This window comes from Bacillus rossius, chromosome 2 (assembly GCF_032445375.1).
Source record: "Bacillus rossius redtenbacheri isolate Brsri chromosome 2, Brsri_v3, whole genome shotgun sequence".
NCBI lineage: Eukaryota > Metazoa > Arthropoda > Insecta > Phasmatodea > Bacillidae > Bacillus > Bacillus rossius.
Window position 1 is genome coordinate 115,582,827 of NC_086331.1, and position 21,492 is coordinate 115,604,318.

The following is a 21,492-nucleotide window of genomic DNA, read 5'->3' on the forward strand; positions in this document are numbered from 1 at the left end:
GTATATTACTATATTTAGCCCAAATATAAAACATATAAGTGTGGTACCGCACAATGACATAACCTAACTTTTAAGTGGATTTAGCCTTTCTTAGACGTTCGTGTCTACAATTTAAAAGTTCCTAAACTATAGAAAAATTGTAGTGTTAGATGTCCAAGGAACTGTAAAAAGGTAAATAAAAAATACTGGTGGCACCTGAGGGATAAACTTGAACTTTTTTATGCATATAAGTATTTTCTGTTGGAAACAATTACATAGAAAATCCAGGAAATTGGGAACATCGGCTCAATGCCCATACTTAAACAATTACATCGGTACATCACTAACTTTATTACACACTTTCTACATATAAAATTATAGGATTACCACAAGGTCTTATGAATGCACACAGAACAACAAAAATACAGCATGCCTGCTCACTGCCTAGGGCATAGAGGCAACTGGGAACTTAATGCGTATGCCTGTGTCACCTTAAGTGCTTTTTTGTTTTGCAGCCATAAAAATAGTAACTTTCAGAGTATGTGGATCGTTAAAGGCTTGGTCTTTCACAGACTTTTCTAAATTTCATTATGACTACATTGGTTTAAAGTAGTGCTCTAGATTTATGACAGAATCTTTTGTGCATTTGTTAGGTATTTGGTAGCAAATTTTGTCACAAGATATTTATTAAATGTTACTCTTACGAGCTGTAAAAGGTCACACGAGTGATTGTAATTATTAACTCTGGAATTAAAAATTTGTAATGAATCATAAACTGCAAGAAAGCATTATGATAAATTTACAGGAATAACATTTAAAAAAAAGTAATGACAACAAAATGAAATAACCAACATGGTGAGCGAGACCAAGCATCAATTAAAAAAAAAAATGTTATTATCAGTTTTTTGAAAATATCCAAATAAAAAGTTATTTAGTATAGTTTATACAGGAGAAAAATCTGCTTAGCTATAGTTTCATGGATACTTCAAAGACAAATAAGTTAACTCCCATTAAAAAAAATGTTCTGCATTAAGTATTATTTCTTTTGCCTCTAGCTAATTCTTTATTTTACACAACTAAAGCTTTCCTAACCTAACATTCTTTAACATTTGCAAGTTTGCAAAACACTGTACAAAATTGCTGGTATCTTGGAATGCCCAAGAACTTAACCTTAGAATTAGCATTGTCATAATAGATGTGTGTGACATAAAATTATATTTTTTTAAGATATGATACTGAGGAATATAACTTGTTGCAATAGTAGGACATGTACTAAAAATGATACAAATCAAGTTATCCATACGCCAACCAAGAAAATGAAATTTAGATTTCAAACTATTTAACATAAAAGGTAAATAAATTCTGGAACACTTACAATTATTAACACCTTGATTTTTTAGTAAAAACCAAATGTGTCAAACTTTACTACGGCAAATAAAGGCAGCAACTTACCATAGCTTGCTCAATCTTGTTATCTATGGCCACAGCATTTGTCGCAGATGCACTAAAAAACAAAAACAAATTAGTTCAGTTTACATTGAAAAAAATACTTAATTTATTTTTTAAAAATATAAAACAAAACATTTAATTATTTTTATGTTTAAATGAGCAGATTCTAACTAGCATTTTAAGTTAGCTGAAAGTTCATCATTATTGTCGGTTCCAGTACAGAGTTTCCTGTTTTCTTGCAGGTTACATTTCACATTTGGTATTGCTGTTAAAACTATATTAACTTACGATAATTCGGGAAAATCGCTAATCTGGCATGGTGGTGGTCCTGGACATGCCAAATTAAAGACCTTTCACTGTACAATGTAACTTGTATTGACACATTAAACTATATTTGAAGTTAGTTTAAAAGAAGGAAAAAACATTTGATAGTGAATCAAAGTAAGGGTATTAAATTACAATCTTAAAAGCATTTATTTATTAGAAGACTACACAATAATAGTTTCTGCAACTCATCTGCTATTAGTGCCCTGCAAACAGACCCTAAAAGAGAGCCCAGCCCGGATTGGACATGGACATACCAAAAAAGTGTGAGCATCTGCGATGCCAAGCAGGCTGCTCGAGAGAGCCGAGACATGTACTTTAAGCCCAAAAAAAAGAGCATGGAAATATTAATTAACAGAATGAAAGTGTCGAGAGCGATAAATTTGTGTCCTTTGGTCATTTTACTTTCCAATTATTAAACTTTGAAAACTGATTTTCATAATATTTTACTCAAGACTGAAACTTTTTATTTAGGATAAAATAGAGTTATGTGTCAAAATCCCTTCAGATTTATTATGGATGGATTTAAAGTAAGAGGGTGGATTGGCCAGAACATTTTTTTTTTAATTGTTACCAGATTTTCACAATGTTTTTGTACCTGAAAGTTGCATGTGTTCTCTAGGCATTGGCAAAAATCTGAAGGATTCCCAGGGGGGACCCAAGGTATAAAGTTTATTTTGTAAGCACAAGTGGGCCCCCTCAGAGAGGGGCTTTTTGATTCCAGGAGGGGCAGAGCCCCCCTGGCCCTCCAGAGCTACACCCATGCCTCAAGATAATGCACTATTTACATTTTGACATACCAGCCTTTCCATGCCAACGTGTGACTAGACTGGCAAACAAATTAATAGCCATGGAGGCATTACTTTTCAATAAAGCTTCATAAGAAGTTTGTCCGGAAAGTTTGTATAAATAAATGCCTGAGGGTGATGGGGAGGAAAGCCAGATTGATCTTCCCACTCCAGACCATCCCCACCACACTCAGTTTGAGCTTGGCCACTCTAGGAATCACTTAGGTTATCATGAGTTTTTTAAAACTTGCCTCTTTTTCACATGCGAATCAACATCAAACTTTTTGCGAAACTAAGTAAGAACAGCCGTGAAATTTTCGATGCTTTGAACCAAGTTTATGGAAAAAATGTTTTGAAAGAACCAACCATCAACAAGTGGTTAAAAAGGTTTCGGGAGGGCTGAGAAGATTTCAAAATCGTTCAGAAAGCCCTTCCACTTCTGTTTGTGATAAAAATGTGGAAAGAATTTGCGCTTGTGTCCTACAGAACCGTTGTACAACAGTTAGAATTATCGCTGATGAGCTTTCATTTAGCAAAAAAATTGTTCATGAAATTTTAATGAAAAAATTATAAATTAAGAAGTTGTGTGCCAAAATTGTTCCAAAGTTTTTGTCTGCAGAACAAAAAGTAAAGAAGGTTGCATGCTGTGAGGACTGGTTTGGAGCTGAGAGGGTGGTGACCAAACGTATGTCATGGGGAAAAAAACATGAAATGTAATTACGTTATCTGCATTTTAAAGTGCATTTTGACTAAGAATTGTTTGCGGATTGGTAATATGTTCGACGAAACATTTTCATCCACGGTGAAATTGTTTATGTATCACTTGAAATACAAAACATATGGTTATGATTGAACCCAGTGGCGTAGCCAGGATTTGTGAATGGGGGGTGTTAAGAAGCATAGGCCCCCCCCCCCCCCCCCGTATTAAAGCGGGGGGTCCGGGGGTCCTCCCCCGGGAAAATTTGGATTTTAAGGTGTAAAATAGTGCTATTTTAGCAGTTTTCGGAACTGAAATTTAAATATTGTAATGGTAAAATTTTTATTAATTATAATATGAAATTTGTTTGAGTGATGAATAAGAAATTAAAGATTTGGTGCTAAGGAGGGGGTTTGAATCCCTAAAACCCCCCCCCCCCCACCCCCTATACGCCCCTGATTGAACCTAACAATTGCAACAATTCAGCTTGTAACCTAGAATTCATACACAAATTAAAATCACAACTATATAATTTAAAATACTATTTCATGTAATGTAAATATCATCTATTCCAAGCCACCATAAAAAGGCTGTACAGTCAAAAATATATATATATATATATATTCATGAATTGGAAGTATTTTTTATAGACTCGTAGGTCTATAATAGCAAAAAATAAATAAAAAATCCCTCAGGATAATCAATTTCCGAAATCATAAAACAAAATAAAAACTCACATCAAAGTTTTTTATTAATATTTTGTACAATTTTCCTCTATGTATCTTATCATTTCTTGACTTGGTGCTAATAATTCTGAATTTCTTATTCCTTTCTTACAACAGTAAAGCCCCAATTATCCCCAGTGCAGATTATACGTGAGTGCGGCAAAATTTTTTTTTAATTACAAACCTCAAAAAATATTTATACAAGTCAACAACAAGAAAAATACAACAGCCCCTACAGCACGAAGATCAAAAATTACTGACAGGTTTATTGTGCATCTATAGACCTATAGGCCTTCTCTGGATTTGTAGATGAATGGCATTTTCTTGTTCTTTTGTTTTGGTCATGACTTTCACATCTCTGATCACTGACCTTGAAGAACTGAGCAGGCCTCCACATTCTACTGTAGTCTGATTGGTGTTTTCCATAATTCTTAAGGAAAAATATAAAATATAACCATCTCTGTTAATTCTCAAGTGACATATGATTTGCACCTACATGCTAATCATAAACCATTCCACTAGTATACACAGAGTCATATTTTAAGTACACAACAAATTTTTAGTTCTTAATTTTCAATTGTAAAACCACCTTAATGCTTTATGCCAGCTGAAGATAGTGTTTTGTCCAGGGATAAATGTGAGCACAATAGACACAGTCATGACACAGTTACTTACATTATTATACAGCGGAGTCAGATCTTGAAGCACAGAGTTACCTAAATCTTGTGTCTGTGAGAAGTTGTGGTTTTTTCTTTTGCAAAATTGCTTTAGAATAAAGAGTGTTTGGAAATTTGTGGTGCATATGTTAGGATGAGATAAAACACAACTATACAAGCACAAATCACCACACAACGTGCGCTCGGAGCTCAACCGCTGAAGCGCTAGAGGGTGGTACGTACTGTGTTATGAAATCGTGAGGAACAAGATAGAAAGAGTCAGAATGAAATGACATACACCTTGCACGCCCGGCATCCTGCCTGAAATTTGCAAACGAACCCCTTTAGCAAAGATATTGGTGAAACGCTCTTGCATCTGGCACGCATTTTGTTGGAAAACATTCTCGGTACAATATTTGTGCTTCCCTTGCACTGCCGTCCGCAAGCCCGCACATGTGACGCACGTCAGCCTTCTCTCAATTTGAGTACACATCCATCTTGTTGAAGATCCAGAGCTAAAATGACGACGGATGCTGTGAAATGCACATTTATATAGTTCGCTGGGAAAAGCCATCTAGCGCTTCACCGGCTGAGTTCCGAGCATACATTGTATGGTGACTTGTGCTGTCTAGTTGTGTTCCATCACCCGCTAATGCATGTACCACATATTTCAAAATATCTGTTTATACTGGTTAAAATTTTTTTTTCATGTACAACAGTAAGCTGTATACATTGCCTTCATGCATTGCCATGTAAACATAATGTTCACACCATTCAAGTTGTGAGTTTTGCTTTTGCCTCATCGAGAACAACTATAGATGGATTCACATCTAACAAAGCAGTTTCAGGGTCAAAATACTCCCCCTTGGCTTCAGTACTGGAGTCAGGTTGGCTGCCCATCTATATGTTCCTACAGCCCTCTTTGGTGTCAAGAATAAACACCCAAGAGAGAAGGTAGGAATTAAGAACGGGAGGGAGCGGTTTCATTCTCCAACCTTAATCTCCACATGAATACGAACAACGGCGAGTTATGTAGGCAGAGAAACGTAACCACAAATTTCCACCATCTCTAATTATCTATCTTAACATTTTTAACTTGTGCTCCTTTAGTTTTACATAGTTGAAAGCTTTTTAATCCGGGATTCCTTGATTCAGAAAATTCTGCAATATGGCACCGATCAAGCAGCTTGCTTTCGGATATTTTTGAGGGTAAAGGGGGGAATGGGATATGGCATTTGAAATCCCACCAAGAATAGAATAAATATAGTGGATTCCCTCTTACTATGCCACCTTTTAATCGGCCTCTGCTTTATCCTGCTGTCAAAAGAGTTCGAGACGATGGCGACATGTCTCTTTTCGCTAGCCTATTCAGTTCAGCTGAGCTGTTGAATTACGGTGGTGTTGACCTGTTAAAAGTTGGCCTGTTAAGAGGGAGTCCACTGTACCATGCAAATTGACTGAACTTAATACTGTCGGCTAAAAACTATTAATTGTAGGGATTGTACTGTCTCTAATCTTTAATTTTTACGCCCAGTACGTTAAAGTCAAGCTGAGGAATTAATGAACTGAAAACCTGCAGTCGCGGTGGTTTAGAACCGCGGCGGTAACACTACTCGTGCCGCCCACGACATCACGGCACAAAGTGCTTCTTCGCTCTACAGACACATTTTTCTTCTCCTTGCTTGTCGGCAGTCTCGCCGGCCTATCTCACTTATCACTCCATTACCACATAAGGATAGGTACTCAAGTCGGAGATAACCGTGCGAGGGATGTTCAAAATGCATTACCGCAGACGAGAAATTAGTGGAGCACAGCTCAGTTTACGTTTTTTTTTTACACAAGAGGTATTTAGTTGCTATTCTGCTGTGTGATTTTATTCCTAAGACTTCTATTTACAGAAAAAAAAATAATCGTAAAAAATATTCTTCAAATTTATTTTAAGAAGCCATGGAAAATAAACTCGTGTAAAATGTGAAAACTCGAGCTTCACTAGGTAACGGGGGAAGAAAACGTTTCCACGACGAGGCATGTCGCACGTAAAATTATTTTTGTTGCATTATTGAAACTTATTTTCTAACGCGCCATTGAAAATTGACTTCATGCTGACTGCTTGCCAAAAGCTAGGCGCGATTTCATGTTTTTGCTTTTTCTTTTAGTCACAATTAAAGGTCGTGTTTGTCCTTGCATGGTATTGTTTTACTACCTACGTTACTAAATTTGTGTTTCAATATAAATTGGATTCAAGTTTCCTTTAGAAGCCTTTTGGGCTCACTTTTAACTTGAACTTAAAAGTCACTCTGTTTTTATGCTCAGGGTTTAGAGACCACAATGTTTATTTTATTTTATTTATTTTATTTCCAAAATTCGTTCAACAGATTCTTAAAAGAATATAGAACATGCCAATAAAGTCAACAAAAATGAACAATACAAACAATCAAATTAATTAAATCATAATATCACATCAAATTAGTACTAATTAAAACAAAAATATTAAATACATCAATATACAAACAAATCATCATAAGTTATTCTAAACATTATTATAATATTCATTTAATGTATAAAATGAATTTTCTAATAAATAGTTTTTGAGTAGAACTTTAAATAGTCTTGGGTTGCAATGGGAGATTGCTTTTAGTTTATGAGGGAGTGCATTGAAAAGTTTTATGCCAGAGTACAGTGCACCTTTTTGATACCTTGATGTATTATTACTTGGCACATGCAAGTCGGATTTATTTCTGGTGTCATAAGTGTGTATTGCACTGTTATTATCAAAACTATCATTATTTTTAACTACAAAATTAATTAATGAGTATATATACTGACACATCATAGTAAATATCCTTAGATTCTTAAACAATGGTCTACAAGAATCATAGTGATTAACATTAGACATTATTCTAATAATTTTTTTTTGTAGTAAAAAAACATCATTAGCATAGGGTGATGATGCCCAAAAAATGATCCCATATGACATTACAGAATGAAAAAACGAAAAATATATTTGTTTTAAATAAAAAACAGATACAGTTGCTGATAACGATTGAAGTGCGAAACAAGCTGAACATAGTTTAGGTATCATTTTAACTATATGTTCCTTGCCACACAAGGTATTGTTTACATGCAAGCCTAAAAATTTAACACTATTTGCTTCTGTAATTTTAGTATCACTATAATTCAATTGAACTACAGGGTTAGACTGTTTATGTAAGTGAAATTTTAAGATACTTGTTTTATCAATATTTAGAGTAAGATTATTAGCATTAAACCATTGATTTAATTTATCACATACACTATTTAATGTTTGAATTAATTCTTGATTTTTAATGTTATGACACAATATGCTAGTGTCATCTGCAAATAAAATTACTTCAGACTGATCAGTTATAAAAGAAGGAAGATCATTTATATAAATCAAAAATAATAATGGTCCCAGGATCGACCCCTGAGGCACACCAAGATTAATTAACCCTTTATTTGAGTGAACTGTACTATGTCTATTATCAGAAATTTTTACTAGTTGATACCTATTTGACAAATAAGATGTAAACCAGTGGAGCGCAGTATTTCTAATACCATAAAATTGAAGTTTATTTAGCAAAATTTTGTGGTCAACACAATCAAAAGCTTTAGCTAAGTCACAAAAAATACCTGCCACATTCTCTTTATTATCTAGTGCTTTAAGAATAGTAGAGGAAAATTTGAAAAAAGCTTCATTAACAGATTTCCCACTTCTAAATCCATATTGAGACTTAGATAAAATATTATTTTTTTCATTTTTTTTATGTGGTACCTTTCTGTTCTGAAGACATTTGGCTAGTAAAATAAATTATAATTTTAACGTAAAATCACTCACTTTCTCGCAACAGGATTTGGTGCCACGATTTCGACACAACTCATTTATGCTCATTTGGCCATTATAGACGTTGTATATATATTTATATATGGATTTATTCGAAAGAATTACTACTATTAAATAAATTAATGCTTTACTTACACATTTTTTAACATTTACGTAAGGAATGCCAAATGATCATTGTAAATATTTCAACAGTGAGACATTGTATGTATTTTTAGGACTATATATCGCATGCACATTAACTTGCGGATTATATTTTAATTCTTCTTTGATATTCCCGTTTAAATTTGTATTAACTTTCGATAATACGGCAAATCGTTAATCCAGCACGGTAGTGGTCACAGAAACTTCCGGATTTAATATACTGTATGTATCTACCTAAAGAAACTGCCAGAATAAAAAGGAAATTACGTATAATTCCAAAATTTTTCCCAGCCAGAATGATGTGTTTTTGTTTTGTTTCCACCGACACTAAAACTTTTATGAAGGTAATCACATTACATTTTTTGAATAAAATTAAAATAAAATATGCTACCTGTTGAACTATTGCACGTCCAAACATTGTTAAACAGTAAAGAAATATGATATATTGTTACGAACGGAAGGTAACTGATATTGAAAGAATAGCCCCGTTTATGTCTAATTATTATACTAAAATTAACATCAATTTCTGCCTGCGAAATGAATATATCTAATTAACTAAACGTAGACTCCTGTCCTTTGTGTCCGCACATAAGTGACTCCACCACTCACTCGCATGCACAGCAACGCTAATTCCACTTCGCCGATGTCTCCTAGGATCTTGGGTCGCCGGAGAACTCGCCAACCCTCGCCCGGACACTACTAGTTGCTGGTCCTTTATGTACACCCCGTCTCGGAAACTTCTCGCGGCTCTCCGACTGTGTTGTGCAATCAGGGCCCCGGCCGGTGTTCCCAGACACGACAATAAGGGTTTAGGCGTAGGACACGGCCAGTCCCTTATTTTTAGGGAACGGATTTTGGTGTCCTATCCGTTGCCCAAATTCCGCGCATGCGCAGAGCTCACGTTTTCGTTGATTTCGTCCAGATGGTGGACCCACGTCTGGCGCCATTGACTCGTATGTAGTCATTTTTTTGAACCTCTGATGACGTACCAAGCGTGTTGGTGTGCCCAATGAAACTTTATGATAGCGAAACTATGCTGAAAAAAAGGTTTTGAACACTTTAATGGTCATAACAAGAAATAATCTCAACTTAAAAAGTATTAGAGAAAATTAAAAAAGCGGTTCTATTTTTGTGCGATGGTGCTACTATCTACAGTATTTTCGCCGTAACAACTGTATCGATGGTTACGAAACGTCCGCTAGAATGCGTTGAAACCAGTTTCTAGCATAGCGCAGGGCACCGTTTATTAAAAAGGTTGCCGATTTGTTTCTTTTCTGGGATTCGGTTTGGACACGTTCTGGAATTCGGCCCGCGATGATACGGTGGTATCCCAACAAGGCAATGCTAATTCGCTACCTTGCCCGAACGTCCTGGGATCAAGTCCCTGGAGGCTGCTGGGAGGAGTTGCGCAAGAGGTGCGACCAACCCGTCGACTCCTGACAGAAAAGAGGTCGCCAGTCACCTTCACCAGGGGTTCGATTATTTTGAAATGCATTAGCCTCGTCTTGTCATGACTCCCGTTAACGACAACCCGTCTTCCACCAGTATCGGTATTCTCAAATGTAACAAAAAACACGGGTAGAAGACATCAAGACTCCCGCCTACTCGGGTAACCTAACCTCGCTTTGTCGTGACTATCGCTCAAGACTACCCGCCTTCCGACAATATCCGTATTCTCAAATTACAAAAACACGGGTAGGAGACTTCAAGACTCCGCCTATTTGTCGCAGCCTCCGAGCACTACTAGGCGGTACCAATAATGTTGAATGCTGGGAAATAGCCAAAAATTTCCCTGTGATGCAAACTTGGATTTCCAAAAAAAGGAAAATTCTTCACAATTTTTCATTTAAAGGTATATATACTTTCTGAGATTTAAGCCTTTATAGTCATTATAAGCATAGTTTTTCGTAAGGTGCTACTTTAATTTAATAAGTAAGGCATGTTTCACTGACGTAGCTGTATTGTTACACTTCCACTTTCTATTTTATACACATCTCTATGGAGTAGGCTAATATTTGTGCTTCATGATGCGCTTGTCTCCTAGGTAAACAATTCTCTTTGGTGTTACAGAGTCAGCGAGTCAGTTATGAGCGTAACTGTATGTAGAATATTTGGAAGTCATTTGCATACATTCTTTACGAAGTCATATTTAATACCAACCGTGCGAAAAAAAAAAATTTCCAACCGGCTTACTGTTTGGTTAATGTTTATTGTTTTAATAAATACATGCAGTAAAAATACGAGAGCTTGTTTAAAAAAAAAGTTCTGCTTAGTATTGATTACAATACATTCTCTTGAAAAATGTAGCAAGATCACTTTTTTTTTTAAATTCATAACTGCGGGCTACCTATGGCGTTTCGAAATCATCCGCTTTATGCTGGTGTTCTCTTCCAACATCCCCGCCATGGTTTCACACTTCGACACGCGGATCACGAAATGTTGGCGAGTGCCTCCCGCAGGGACCGGGCACAGACTTCTCGGAATCACAGGAAAGGACATCGCACGAGGATCACAGCCACGTCCACATCCTCGCACACAAGGCGAACACATGTTGTGAAGCACACTGCCCACTGGACGTAAGAACAATGAGGCTGCAGCTACGTTAAAGTGGTTTCACGCTAGTCCACACGAGGATCACAGCCACGTCCACATCCTCGCACACAAGGCGAACACATGTTGTGAAGCACACTGCCCACTGGACGTAAGAACAATGAGGCTGCAGCTACGTTAAAGTGGTTTCACGCTAGTCCACACGAGGATCACAGCCACGTCCACATCCTCGCACACAAGGCGAACACATGTTGTGAAGCACCCTGCCCACTGGACGTAAGAACAATGAGGCTGCAGCTACGTTAAAGTGGTTTCACGCTAGTCCACACGAGGATCACAGCCACGTCCACATCCTCGCACACAAGGCGAACGCGTGTTGCGAAGCACCCTGCCCACTGGACGTAAGAACAATGAGGCTGCAGCTACGTTAAAATTGGTTTCACGCTAGTTCACGCGAGGATCACAGCGTGATCAACACTGTCTTAACACATGTAATTTAAGTTGACTGTGAGCTCAGAAGAGAAGTTTTATTCTTTAATAAATTTCATTCAAAGTGTAATATTTGAATAGTGTCCACTGAAACACTGAAATATGTTGTAATTGTAAGGGAACTTAATGTTAGAGGATATATTTAGCAATACATAGGGCTGCGAAGGCGTCGGAGTGAGTGCAATGGTCGACGCAGCACCCAGGTCACTGACCTTTCCTCCCCCTCCTTCTTCCGCCGCAGGTCAGTTCACAGTGTGTGCTTAGCAAGCTCCAGGGATGGTTGTGTTCGGGCCTATGTTAGGCAAGTAATTAGCAGTTACGCAAATACAATGTTTGTATGTTTAAATTTGTATGATTGATGCTTTTAGTCGCTAAGAGACTAGCGGCAGTAGAGTCCAGAAGGCCGCGAGCCTCAACTAGTCATGCGCCGGGTGGCGGGTACTCGCTGCCGAGGTTCTCTGTTCGAGTCTCTGCTAGAGTAGCAGCACCCAGCGGCCCGTCCATGCACAGGGCAGAACGGTGTTAAAATAATAAACGGCATTTCTTAAAAGTCAAGTGCGATAATCACGAACTCACAGCCCAATACAATTCCGAATCCCTCCCCTACCAAATTCCTGCCCTATCCCTCTCCTTCCTGTGGAAACACTGGTGGTGTCAGATAACAAATAAAGGCCCCCGTACAAATGGTGTCAACACATTTGGTGCCATTAAAACTTTTAATTCATTGAAACCAAGATGATGATAAAAAGGACAATATTTACATATTATCTTTGAAAGATTTGTGCAATGGGAGTGCATGACTTGATGTAGGCTTTTGGACATACGCCATTGCTTAGCACATGTATGTCTGCAGAAGAAAACTACAAAAAAACACAAATTAAGCAAAAATTGCTGTTGTCAGGCTTTAACGCCACACAATATTCCACAACAGGAATATGTTCAACAAACAAGGAAAAAACAAAGAAAAATGGACTAACAGAACGAAAAAACCCCCACAAATGATGACAGCACAAAAATTCAGAACCCAAAAAAATTCAACAACAGTTGAAACGAGACAAAAAACACAGCAAAACGAAAAGACGAAACAAACACAATAGTTTTCAAAAAAAAAAAAAATGATGACAGCACAAAAAATATTGAACGCAAAAAATTCAGCACAACAGTCAAAACGAGACAAAAGCACGACCAAACGAAAAGACTAAACAAACACAACAGTTTTCTAAAACAGAAACAAGCGACGTTTAGGGAACTGCTATCTGCTCCAGTCCTCAGGCAGAGACGCACATGGTACAGAAACACAGGTGCGACTGAGAAGGGGCTGGAAAAATGAGGGTATTTATCAGAAAATGGACTACATCTTGCTGACAACAGCAATTTTTGCTTAATTTGTGTTTTTTTTGTCATTTGTGTTTTTTTGTAGTTTTCTTCTGCAGACATACATGTGCTAAGCAATGGCGTATGTCCAAAAGCCTACATCAAGTCAATATTTACATATTTATATTTTTAAGAAATTCACTTTTCAATTCTAGCATGAACGGAGATCGTGTATTCATGTGGTATACAGTTTTGAATTAACGTTTGAATACAGTCTTCGCCGTAATGCTGTTTATTTTTAGGATTATTTGCATAAATAACTCTGGAAAAAAATAATTTTCCAATAATCCTGTAAACTGATGATTGTAAAGTGTTCGTTAAAACACTATTATTATACTTCATAAATGAAATATAAAAATTTTAATATTTGCGACTATGGTTACATACGAACGTTTAGTTCAAAACTATACACTACATGGATACATGCTCTTGGTCCACACTAGAGTAAAAATATAAAACGGCCTTTATAAAATGTTTAGAACCAAACAAACCACTAATTAAATTGATTAAATATTTATAAATAATAAATAATAGTTATTATGAACTCAAACTATGGGCTAAAACATAAAATTATAGAAGCCAAATAATTTAGGAAACCACCTCCTTAAGCTGTGATTTACATTATCATTTCATGGCGGGTGGTGATTTTAACATTTTTCTGTTTGTTTTTAAGATTTTGTAAAGGAATTCTCATATCTTAAAACTGTTTAAGAACAAACACATTAGTCACAACCTAAACTAATGGTGGAAAAAACTAATGATTTGAAGACGAAACGCGACAGCAACACTGGTATTCCGACTTGGACAGATAGTTGGTACTACAGTAGGCCACGGTTTAAAAATGCTGCCTTCATAAGAATTGCCAGAGTTTATCCGTCCCTGAAGAACTCGCTGACGACGAGGCGTTAAGCACAAGGGGATATAAAAAAAATCCAATCAACGAGCTACGTGTGCGCACTAATATTGTTCCAACGCTGGTTTCAAAGTCATCTGGTAAGTTTTCAGATGTGGACAAAATATGAAAGCGGACCTAGTGTCCAAGTGCCTTCAACCCTCGCGTGGCAGGCTCTTTTCTGAAATGAATTCAATTCAGGGGCACAAACCTGCAGGATTCGCTAGAGGGTGATGGTGGGGGGGGGGGGGGGGGGGTGGGGGGGGGGGGGAGGTTTTGCACGCGGGGTTAACCGACACGTCATCTCTGAATACGGTGCTTGTATGTTGTATACTGCCCATATTTCGGCTTAAATGCCTGCAATACGAAGACAACTTTAAAATATATGGGAAGTTTTCCATAAGACACAATTTTGACATCAAACCCATTTCAGTCACTTTTTTGGGCTCCCACAGTGAGGGGTTTCTTAATTCCATGAGGTCTCTCCCCCCCCCCCCCTGGATCTACGCCCATGGTTGAATTCATTCTTGACAATGATAAATACTAGCCCAGGTGGGTATTTTCTGCATAAAAGCTATGAAAACTTGAACCACTTAAAAAGTAAATTATTTGTACATTAAAAATCTAATGGCCTTTCCTGATTCGAGGGAGGTTTCACGGCCGCACACACTGCGCAGTTACGGAAAGACACGACGACCCGTGGGGCTTGCTGGATGGGACGAGCCAGGCCGGCGCAGGCCGGCGGAGGCAGGCGGCAATGTTACGTCACGCTCGTCTTCGCGCATGCGCAAGAACAGGTGCATAGTCGCCAAAACAAAACGTGGTTCATACCGAATAAACTCGCTTTTTGTTCAGTCAATTTCGCATCATTCCGCTAACGGTTTTGGAAACTAAACTTGATCAACTCTGGCATTAGAGTATTAGTATACTCACTAGCATTTCACTTCAACACACGTTTTTTTTTTCGAAAAATGCAATAAGAAAAAAAATACTTCTTCTTACTCCATGCTAACTTGCTATTGGATAACGGCTCTAGCCACACGCCGCCTCTCCCACCAGTCTACAACGCCGAGCCGTGTTGCCACACGTCACGCACCGACGAACAATAAATCATTCCATTCTGTTACGTACACGTCTCACGCCTCCCTCCGACGCGACTGGCCGACCGTTCGCAAAACACGAGCTATTAATGGCGCCGGGCCTAGCTCGCGTCCGCGCACTCGAAATACTCCCCCCCTCTCCCACAAACCCAAATGGCGCGAAAAGTCACGCGCTGTCTCAACGTTTGTTCAGTCAGCATCATTAAGGTGGTGACAATTTCAGGTGACAATTTCCGGTGAAAATTTTAAATGTACATTTAATACTATTGAACCTGTAAACTTTTTAACTGGCTTAACTTACACTATACACACACACACATAATACTCTTTCATAATTAACTGACAAAGTTGTATTTTTAACATGTTTAACACATAAAGATAGTTAAATGGATTGGAGAACTGAAACATGTTGGGTTTGAAAGCAATAATACTGGCTAATTCATGTGATGGTTTGAATACATTTCATAAAAAAGTTATTTTACTTGGCCGTTAAAATTCTCAGAGATTTTAAAATTTTGAAAGGCAGAGTGCAATTAAATAATTATTCTGAAATAAATTAAAGCCATGTTATAAATTGATCAGGAGAATTCCCTTTCAACCTAAAATGTTTTAGTTCTGTAGTTCATTTGATTATCTTTATCTGTAGAATACACAAACGTTAAAAATGTTACTTTGGAAAATTAAATATTAAATTCAAATTTAATGAAATGTTTTTTGAAGTTACAACTTCTTTGGGCGCGTTATGGAAAGACTATGTGAGTGAATTTTTATGATCCGCGCGCAGCATGCAAAAAAAAAAAATTGACAGGATGAAAACAGGTTACATACAAATTACACATAAGCGAGGTTATGTTGTTATACTTCTTTAGGCACGTTATGAAAAAATTACAGTGAATATATACGATGCGCGTGCAGCATGCATCGAATAATTGATGAGATGAAAAAAGATTACATACAAATAAAAAATATATACTTGCATTTAAATCATATATCTATGATATTGAAGCCTGGTCCATATAATTAAAAACATTTATTTATTGTGAATATTAGTAATAGAAATTGTGTTTATAAATTTTTTCAAGTGTATTTATATAAACGAAGTTATGTTCCCTTAAGTATTATTTATTTACATTACAAATTATAAATTAGTACATTATTATTTAAATTCAGTGTGTCTATTGATTTTCATTCATAATTAAAATTTATCTCCATTATTTAACTAAATTTAATCATTAATTCTATATATGGATTTATATTAATATTTCTTACTGTGTATTTATATTATTTTTTAATTTGATTAATTAAAACTTTACCAACCGTAATTTATCACTCCAGTCCTTTTCATTATTTTATTTCTATTAATTTATTTGCATGCAGGATTAGTTAGTTTTTTATTATTTTTTATTCGGAGCGTAAAAGCCACGAAAAATGGAATGGCGTACCCCCACGAGGAAGGTTTTTGGCTTACCATCAAGGAAGGACAGTGGCGTACCCAGACAAAAGGACAGTGGCATACCCACGAGGAAGGTTAGTGGCTTACCCTCAAGGAAGGACAGTGGCGTACCCACGAGTAAAGACAGTTGTACCCACGATAAGGAGCAGAGGTGTACGTAAGTATCGTAGCAGTCACTCACTGACTTATCATGCACAGTAAATTAGAATAAACATTCAGAATATCAATTTATTTTCGTTATAAATTAAAAATCATCTCGATTATTTTACTTAAATTATTTTATACACGTGTTTATATTAATGTTTAATACTGAGTACTAAATTAAATCAATTTTTTTTAGCAGGTGGTCGAGTGGTCAGAACACTCGCCTCCCATCAAGGCGTCCGGGGTTCGATTCCCGGCGGGGTCACACCCTGATTTTCGCACGTGGTAAACGTGGCGGACGTTGCCATCGCTGTTCCATAACAATCTTATATCACCTCACGCACTCTCCAGGCTGGCCGGAACAACAGGTCTGTCCCTAGGGTAGGGCAGCCGGCTCCTGTGAGTTTAGTGTCTAGTGTCTACATTCCATCCATGTAGACCCTGCCTCGGGCGGGAAACTACATGTCGATTTTAATTTTCATTTCAAAATAGTTTAGTGTCTTAAATTAAAAAAAAAAATGTATAACTTCTAACGCGCGTACATAAGTACGCATTCCTTTTTCTTTTTTTTACTTTAACCAGTTAATCAAGAAACGTATGTATATTTTATTATTCTTTTTTATTCTTTGAGGATTATGTGCTCTTCATCTTCCCTTATGTATGCCCATTTTCTTCCCTTATGTCGCTCTGTGTTTTAATGATCTTTCCTTATGTGATTCTGTGTTTAAATGATTTATGTGATTGGATGTTTGATATTTACTGTTTGGTTGGTATGCTATTAATATGCAATGAAATATGAAATATCCTATATATAGTTACGCTTATCACTGACTCACTGATTCTGTAACGCCAAAGAGATATATATACCTTGGAGACAAGCGTATCACGAAGTACAAATTTTAGCCTACTCCATAGAGATGTGTATACAACATATTTCTTGCAAATGCAAAAAGGAATGTTGGGGAGCCTGTGGATGCAGAAAGGCTGAGTTTAAGTGCTCCATTATTTGCACGAATTGCAATGGTGCTTGTGACCATTTTCAAGTTCAACTGCAAGATAGCAACGAAGAGAAAGAAACAGAGACTGTTCGCGAGCAAACCTATGACGAGATCTAGAAAGACGTTTACCGAAACTGATTATTCTATCGCGGATAAAGAAGAACTAATTTCTATCTGTGACGTTTCGCCCGGTTCTGAAGACGATGAACCCGGAAGCCTGGATCATCAAGAATAACAAAGCGAAGGAGATTGAACTGAAAATTGTAATTAGTGCATTATGTGGATTAGGCTGACTGTGGATAGCACAAAAAAAACGCGTCACTTACTCTACCTTATGGTGGTGTGGAAATTAGTTTTTTTTTCCCCGCCAATACGCGCGTTGGAGTAGACTTTGCGGCAATCGTACGCTGAAACCATAGGTTTTAGAAAAAAAAATCAAATAAATTAACGCAAATTTCCTCTAGTTTAATTTATTAGATAACTATTTTTATAATAAGAGTTGGAAAGGAGGTATTGTCAAAAAAAAAAATGTTTTTGGACGCCATTTCTCCAAAATGGCAGCGCGAGCGGCAAAGATACAAGGTGGCAAAGTGAAAATTCGAAAAGAGCACGTCGACATCTACAAGCATGCCAATTTTCAATACTGCCGGAAAACTCTCCAGGTAAAACTCCCAAATGACTGGACTAGCGGTGGTAGAGCGGTCGGATCACTCGATACTCCTGGGGTAAAAGGTGAAGGACGTTGTCGTACCCTAGAGTACTCTCATTTCCCCCACCCGTTCATTCCGTCAATACTCCAATACCATCTGACCACCTTCGACAGTCTCTAATGACCCCAATCCATCCCATTCCCACAAACGCGGGGGGTCACTGCGTTGCACTACGGCTAGCCCAACATCCACTAGCTCTGACTCGCCGTACGTAAAACGAAGGACGCACACACACTGCAACAAACCACACACACAGCACACTACATTAGCAACATAAACGGTATGAAGGCGTTCCAGTATCTTCTATCGTCACTTCAAAGCATACCTGAGGGTATCGTAGTTACTGACCAGCCTATATCTATATAGAGAGAGAGAGAGGGAAACGCAGGTTATAAAGAAAAACCCCTAGCTTTACTAGACCAAGAGGAAATGCGCCTTCAACATCCACGTTTCCACGGACTGGTCTACTCAGCCCACAGGTCTACACAGCCGTGCGTCACGGGCCAGCTAGTCTACTTGTGGTGCGCCTACTACCTACAGTACTAAGATAGCGCTTTAGAAAAGCACCCGTTTTTGAATAACTACAGTACACTTCTGTGGGGTTTGGCTTAGAAAAGCATTTATTAAAACGTAACACAATATACATGTACGTTTCAACTTCTTAACTGCTCGCTAAAGCGAATTTTTGAGTGACTAAATGGTCCAAACGCGTAATTTCGTAATGAGATTTAGATAGCAAAATCCCAAAACAAGCATATATCAAACTACTATAGGTATAAAATGCTAAGCTTCGTTTGTTGCACTTCATGAAACTTTATGGCTCTCCATTTTTTTTTTATGAGGTTTCCAATCGGCTATCGTCAGAGCGCCGTGTAATCCATGGTGTTTGGTGAGATTTTTGAGAAAATCAAACTTCCGAAGTGCGATGAAGTACGTATTACATAAAGTATATCCATGATTATATGGCGTGACTGGTGACATTGTTAATGTTTGAATCGGGGCCTTTTTTGTAACAGTTGACACTTCCAGCAGGATTACATGTTGAGAAATGTTATGAAAAATAAAAGCCTTAAGTTTAAAAAAAAAAATACACTTACACGTGTTTTGTATAACTTTAAAGTTAACAGATAGGTACAAATCAGACAAGTTTGTCAAATCTAAGCCTGTCTAATATATAAGATATCCTATATGTTTTTTTTAACTTATTTACAAATTAGTAGTATTATTCTTGACAAAAGTGACAGGCAATAAATAATATGTAATAAATACGTTTCATAGCTTCGAAAGAACTGACTGACGCATTTATTGTATTTTGTTAATATAAGTTTGGAATAAACGTGAACCTAGATTATTTCCAAAGAGATGAAATTTTTTTGTAATTCGTTCATAAGAACTGAGTACCGATTTTTTTTTTTTTGCGTTCTTGCAATTTGAGGATAACTCGAACATTAAACCACTAATAGATATATTTTATTTCTTATAAAGCGTTTTGAAAGGCAGTATGCTTCTGTATCCAAGTGTAAAAAAAAAATAATACTGTTAATTTATCAACAGTAACTTACTGTAGTTTATGGTTTCCAAATCGTCTCAAGTTTAATATCATAATTTGACCAAAAATATATTCTACCAAAGAGAAGAATGTTTACACATCAATAATTTCACTTGCCTGCTCGTAAATTTTGGCAGTACATAATCGTTTGTGCACTACAATCAATGTTGTCACTGATAAACGAATGCTCACTTCAGATTAGCGTTATAATGTAGGTTTGAACATAAAATTGTCGCATTTGAGAATTAGTTAATTTTAAGACACGATAAAAGATATTTAATTCTATTTCACGGATATGCGCAATAGCTGGTGTACACTGGTTGTCACAGAAAAACCTAAAGAAAGGACAACAATAAGGAATATGCGAACACACGGACAACGACCTCGCGGTTTCTCTTATGTAAACTAGCAATGGCGTATGTCCATGTAATTAATTTTTAATCAATCTCCCCCATCGCAAGAATAATTCAAAGAACGTTATGATATAAAAACGCTTATTGTTTATGAAATACGAACTTACATGGGAAAGGAAAGGAGGCGGAGAGGGGAAGGGGGTTAATATTGATACAATGGACACTGCCAGTTCTCTCTCAAGACATTAGTATTCCGTCACACGATGGTTCCTTTAACATCGAAATCGAAGAACGTGGCTGTGAAGTCCGATTCCAAGATGTCGGATGTAAGTTTCTATTTGTTTGGAATAGAAGTAACACTACCTTGACTTTCCATAATCGCAATAAAAGAAACCATAAAATTTAATGAAAACCGATTCCAATTTCTAACGACAAATTGACAAAAGCAATATGGTACTGGTGATGTGTGTAGGCTGACAGAATTGGTCGAGCATCTACAACGACATTTCTCGTTGAAGCATTAAAGATTGTGATTCATTTCCGTTACATGAGTAGGTGTAGCATAAGGAAATGCACAAGCTAGTACGTGGTCTGGCATCGTGTAATACGGCCATAAGGAGTTTGTTTACACCCTACAGAGGCGGGTTGGCGTTTATTTCCGTCCACCGCTAGCCGAGCCCACGAGGCGCGCACATCGCACAGAGTACACGGACAAATACGCCACTTCCAGTTCCTTATTGGATGGTCACTTCGGGGGTGGAAGGCGGGTAGTATGTCTCCACATACATACGTAACTCAGTACATGGGCGTAGATGCCGGGGAGCTGCCCCCCTGCAATAAAGAAGCCCCTCACTGAGGAGGCCCACCCCCCCTGGAATTAAGAAGCCCCTCACTGATGCCCGGGCCCCCATGAATTAAGAAGTCCCTCACTGATGAGGCCCGGCCCCCCTGGCATTAAGAAGCCCCTCACTGAGGAGGCCCGGCCCCCTGGAATTAAGAAGCCCCTCACTGAGGAGGCCCGGCCCCCTGGAATTAAGAAGCCCCTCACTGATGCCCGGGCCCCCATGAATTAAGAAGTCCCTCACTGATGAGGCCCGGCCCCCCTGGCATTAAGAAGCCCCTCACTGAGGAGGCCCGGCCCCCTGGAATTAAGAAGCCCCTCACTGTGGGGGCCCGGGTCCCCCTGGAATAAAGAAGTCCCTCACTGAGGAGGCCCGGGTCTCCCTGGAATAAAGAAGTCCCTCACTGAGGCCCGGGCC

The 21,492-nt window shown here is 37.7% G+C and overlaps 1 protein-coding gene across 1 annotated transcript in view; it reads right to left on the reverse strand.

Annotated features, from left to right (window-relative positions):
• The window catches only part of LOC134529654 (putative mediator of RNA polymerase II transcription subunit 12), a 69,790-nt gene that overhangs the window by 15,358 nt on the left and 32,940 nt on the right, over positions 1–21,492 (reverse strand). The window contains exon 2 of the mRNA XM_063363973.1: positions 1,432–1,483. Coding sequence (XP_063220043.1) covers positions 1,432–1,483 — 52 coding nt within the window. The remainder of the gene's footprint in view (positions 1–1,431; positions 1,484–21,492) is intronic.